Source organism: Plectropomus leopardus, chromosome 20 (genome assembly GCF_026936395.1).
Source record: "Plectropomus leopardus strain MGB_pleo_1.0 chromosome 20, ASM2693639v1, whole genome shotgun sequence".
In the NCBI taxonomy this organism is placed as follows: Eukaryota; Metazoa; Chordata; class Actinopteri; order Perciformes; family Serranidae; genus Plectropomus; species Plectropomus leopardus.
Genome location: NC_142195.1, coordinates 21,919,551 through 21,924,723, shown reverse-complemented (window position 1 = coordinate 21,924,723; position 5,173 = coordinate 21,919,551). Strand labels below are relative to the sequence as shown.

The 5,173-nt window shown below is 38.5% G+C and overlaps 1 protein-coding gene across 1 annotated transcript; it reads right to left on the bottom strand.

Annotated features, from left to right (window-relative positions):
* Positions 1-1,335: 1,335 nt before the first annotated feature.
* LOC121960097 (serine/threonine-protein kinase pim-2-like) lies at positions 1,336-4,503 on the bottom strand. Its single transcript, XM_088071460.1, has 7 exons — positions 4,443-4,503; positions 3,402-3,782; positions 2,865-3,007; positions 2,477-2,698; positions 2,185-2,362; positions 1,929-2,079; positions 1,336-1,465 (listed from the first exon to the last, which is right to left on the bottom strand). The coding sequence occupies exons 1-7, from the start codon at positions 4,501-4,503 to the stop codon at positions 1,336-1,338; spliced, it is 1,266 nt and encodes a 421-aa protein (XP_087927586.1).
* Positions 4,504-5,173: the final 670 nt, after the last annotated feature.

The window sequence follows — 5,173 nt, the reverse complement described above, 5'->3', positions numbered from 1 at the left end:
TAGCTGTCTCCACGTCTTCCACCCGTTGCTCTGCTTCCGTTAGCCTTGAACCGTGATTCCATATATCTCCGATGACACTTTGTAACTTCTGGTTTATCTCCGTCTTGAAACTGTTGAACTCTTGCTTGATATCATTCCGAAAGTCATTTTTGAAGTCCATAAGCTCTTGCTTGAGTTCCGTTTTCATGCATTGAATGTAAAGGAATTAAACATTAAATATAAAATAAATAACAGAAAACATATAGTTTAGAATGTACGTATTTACAAGTCCTAATTAAACCATTTTAGCTAAACAGCGGGCTTTCCAATAAAACTGAGATAACTGCTGACATTATCACAACTCATTTCTCAGACGTTCAAAAGTCTCTTCTCCAGGAAGAGTGAATAATAAACTGTTGACAAGATGAGTAGCTGTCAACATGACATGTAAGCTGTATACATGGTTAAAATCTTGAGGTGCCCCTTAAAGGTTTGTGTTTAGTGATACAACACTGATGTCAAAACTTTACATTTAAACATGAATCGAGACAAAAATATGGTAACTTAAGTTTTTATTGATCCCCAGAGGTGAAATACTGCATTTAAAACACCACAAGACAAAGATGTGTACAGATTAGTTTTATTTTTGTTAACATTGTTTTAGGGTATTCAATTTTATTTTAACAGGCCAATTGCTCAAATCACAATGTGTCTCTGTACTACACATGACATCCCTGTCCTGAGACCCTCACGGTGCACAGGGCAAAAGATGTCGTGTTCACAGCACAGATCAACATTCGGAAATGAGAGTAAAGCAGTCAAGGCAATTTTGTTTATAAAGCCAATTATCACAAATCACAATTTGCCTTAGAGAGCTTTACAGCATACGACATCCCTCTGTCCTTAGACCCTCACATCGACTAAGGAAAAACTCCCCAAATAAACTCCTTTAACGGGGGGAAAAATGGTAGAAACCTCAGGAAGAGCAACTGAGGAGGGATCCCTCTCCCAGGACGGACAGACGTGCAATGGATGTCGTAAAAAACAACTAAATTACAGTAATGATATAAAAAAGAAAAAAAACAAACTAGAGATCCTATTGGAACTCAAGAGACTCTCAAGAGACTCTTGGGGACAGGACCTCAATTGTAGCTGCAAACCAGCCCAACCAACCTAAATGAGGACCAAGGTCAGACAGGTGCCCAAAAATTGGTTAAGGGCTGGATGCAGCTCAAGACCTGACTGCTGCATGCTCAGGAATCCAAGTGTATTAGACTGCAGTGCAGACTGAGAACTGGATCACTGGGCATTCAACAACCAGGAGGCAACCATGTTAGCAGAAAATTCACATTTCTGCTAACGTGGTCGCCCGTCACAAAGCCAGGGATGGTATTTTAGCTGAAGCAAGGTGGCTCGCCAGTCGGGGTCTTCGGTAAGACACTTCTTCAGGAAGTCTTTGCAGTCTAGAGAGAGCAGGAGATCACAGGTTTAGTTGGTGGTTCAGTGATTCATTGTTAAACAAGCATCATTTTTCAAAGATTTGCGTCTATTTATTTTTGGAATGGTGGGTAAGAGTAACAAAAAACATGAATTCTTTTAAACAGAAACATGTCTAATTTGGAGTATTGCAAGTGTTAACGCAAACATGTCTTGGTTTATTTGAAATGAGATGAAGCCACAGATTTCTGCCTTATCAGTGCTACACTAAAGGTGATTTTAACTTCATAGTGCTCATAACTTTTAAAAAACTAAGCAACGTCTCTTTTCACAAACTGTATGTTAGAATACATAATCTACAACAAACTGCAAATTTGTATGGCTATAAACTACAAAACGTTAAAAAATATTGCAGTGTATTGGTATAAAAAACACCATCTTTTATAATTTCATTTAAATGACCCTTTCAAAATGTGTTTGTATGGCTTACTTGTCGTCAGATTAGGACAGATGTCAATCCCGGCCGAAGATAAACTGATGTTTTGAAAGTGTCCTGATGGTCGAGCAGGTCATACAGCAGTGCTCCCAGCTGCCACACCGTTGTGGGTTCCGCCTGGTATTGTTTTTCCAGAAACCACTCTGGAGGAGCTTTCGTGAAGGTACCTAAAGAACATAAAGGAGAAAGACGGTCAGAGACAATCGGAATTACAACAACAAAAACTGAGAACAGCATGAGAATCCTTCTTTTAATATTCTAAGATATCATACCAGAATAGCGACGATAATATCCATCTGTCACAAGACAACCGCAGCCAAAATCGATCACTCGGACACGGGGGACAGCGGATCCAGTTTCAACAAGGACATTTAGCAACTTGATGTCCCTGTGAAACACTCCATTTTCATGCATATCGAGTGCTGCATCCACCATCTGCTTCATGATGATCTGTGATAGAGTGAAAGAGTGAAATAGGTGAATGCATGCAGTGGAGTTGAACCTAAACATTATAAATAACTGGAAATGCTGCCTAACTCTTCCTCCTTCACCTAGCTTCAGTACCTTAGCCTCGTCTTCCTGCAAGTAGCCTCCTTTTGCACTGCAGTACCGTCGGAGATCCATGGAAGGTGTTGGTCTCTCCATAACAAGGATCAGTTCCTCCTCTAGAGCAAAGCAGTCCAGCAGGGAGATAGCTGCAGATGTCCCAGCTGATTCAGCCCCACCTGCTGCTTTTACCATGAGGGAGACTTCATCGATGACTTTAAACACCTTTCCGTCTTGGAGCTAAAGAACATACAGAAAATAACATGATCAGAAATAACATCAATGTATACCACCTTAAATGAGAAAGAAATAGCTTTGCATGGTCTGAACCATGCAAAGGCACTGGCACTACCAGTAAAACATGATATAGTTGATAGTGTTCAAGAAACCCGATTTAATCACTTACCACCTCCTTGTATTCGACCAGCTCCATCGGAATGTGTTTAATAGCCACTGGTGTCATGTCCTTTATCCTGTAGCCTTCATACACAGATCCAAAACCTCCTCTGCCAAGTTGGGAAAGCTCGTAGTATGTGCCTTCAAATTCAGCTGTAAAAAAAAAACACAAAGAGGTGACGTATTTGCATCAATTTTAGACAGACATTTAATGATTGGAAATGTGCTTACTCGCTTTCGTGCCAAGATTCAAATGAAAACATTAAGTACGGCTCATGTCTGTATGATAACTTTGGATTTTTGATGGATTAAACAAACAAGATAAAAAGTGCTAAATTTTAAACACTGGAGACAGATGGATTTTCTTGACTGTTAACAGAGCATTTTCAGTCTTTGTGCTAAGCTAAAATAAACTAAGCTAAACTTAGCTAAGCTAAGAAAACCAACTCCTGGCTGAACTCATGGCAACAAGGCCAATAATTAGAGTTCTCAAAATTTCAAACCATGAATCAGGTCTAACCTAACTTTTTTCAAATTATCTATTTACCTTTGTTGGTTTTGACTGCGAACGACAAGTCATACCCTTCCTCCTTTTCTGAGGAGGAAGATGAGCATGATGTACAAATCTTCAGGCTCCGGCTCGACGATGTTTTTGAGGACCTGTTTGTGTCAGAGCGGGCCCATCTTCTGCGCCTCTTTACTCTGACACTCTTGGACACCCCACTACTGGACTCAGTGATGCTGGTGTCATTGCAAGCTCTGAGCTTTTTGTTGGGGTGCTCCTCCTCAGTCTCGTCAGCCCGCCGCTTGTTCCCCCTCACACTGGCATCCTCATACACAGTCATGAAAGGGGAACTGGCCTTCCTCTTGCTCCTCGTCTCCTGGACATCCTCCACTATGCTGTCAAGTTTGAAGGTGAAGTCCGCAGCTAAAATTAGAACAAAAACAAAGTTAAACACCTAGTAACAGCATTTAGTGACATTTAATTAATAACTGTACAACCCCAAATTCAGAAAAGGCTGGGACTCTGTGTAAAAACTAAAAATATAAAATAAACATGCAATGATTTGGAAATCCTTTCCACCATATGTGAGGGAAATAGGCCAATTCAACACATCAAACTAAAGTGATGAAGAAACAGAAGCTTTTCAATCCATGAAAAATACGGTGCAATAACATGGAATGACACAGGGAACTTACTTGCAAGTCTTGCATAAAGATTATCAATTTAGCATTAAATATCTTGTACTTTGACTATATTCAAAGTCATGTATTTGAGAAGAATTACCAATTTACTGCAATCATTTTTTAAATTAACATTTTACACATTGACCCAACTTTTTATGAATAAGGGTTGTATTAAATGGCCTTTCTATCAACCTACAGCTATTATATACATTGAAACTTTAAAGGTTTGTCTTAATCTTTCTCTAATCCATGTTTTCCCCATGAAATGTTGGATAGTGTACCCATCTAAGCATTTGAAATGTTTTACTTATTTATTTTTTAGCATCAAAGTAAACTGATAAACAAAATTTTTGGATTGTTGTTACCAAACCAACGTCCATCTCATCTTTATGCCACTTACCTCTTGGTTGGCCAAAGGCCGGAAAGTGAAAAGTCTTTGGCTCTTGCTTCGATCCATCCATTACGATCAAATGTCGTTGAAATGAATTGTCGCTAGAAAAATGCGTCCTCGCGAAGCAGTAAACCCGTGTCTGTCAAATGAATCTCTGATATTACCTGACAGTTCTTACATACACTAATCCGAAATAGAACGCTTCATGACATCGGACAGAACATGATGTCACCTGAAATAAAATGCTTTGTGACATCATGTTCCGTCCGATGTCATTAAAACATCACGGAATGCACAACATTCAAATTTTCACAAAAAAAAAAAAAAACCCAAACAAACAAATAAAAAAAAACAAATAAACAAACCAATTGTATTAATTGTATTAATATTATGGCAACAAATTTTACTAAATACAGCAAATGTCCTTCTCATGAAAGCTTGAAAAGCTGACCCAATACTATCACAGGCAGGACAGCTTACCAATGTGAAATACTGCAATAGCAAAATACACCAACTACATTGTTGTTGTTTTACACTGTCTCTCTCTTACAGTTATTGTTTTTGTTTTGTTTGTTCAGTGAACGAAAAAATAGAAAGCTGTCTCATCTAATCCAAACCAATACAAAATCCTTGCAATAATTACTATCTAAATGATACTAATATTCTACTGACAATAAGTTCAAGACATTGACGTTTTTTACATTTATATTCAAAAGGCTTTTTTGTAAACATTTGAATCA

Excerpts from the sequence above, each read along its gene's own strand:
- LOC121960097 (XM_088071460.1), bottom strand. The coding sequence starts at position 4,503 with ATGGATGGATCGAAGCAAGAGCCAAAGACTTTTCACTTTCCGGCCTTT. Across the intron at positions 2,699-2,864 it reads TGGTCGAATACAAGGAGGTG|CTCCAAGACGGAAAGGTGTT; the intron begins GTAAGTGATTAA and ends TATGTTCTTTAG. Across the intron at positions 2,080-2,184 it reads ATATTATCGTCGCTATTCTG|GTACCTTCACGAAAGCTCCT; the intron begins GTATGATATCTT and ends TATGTTCTTTAG.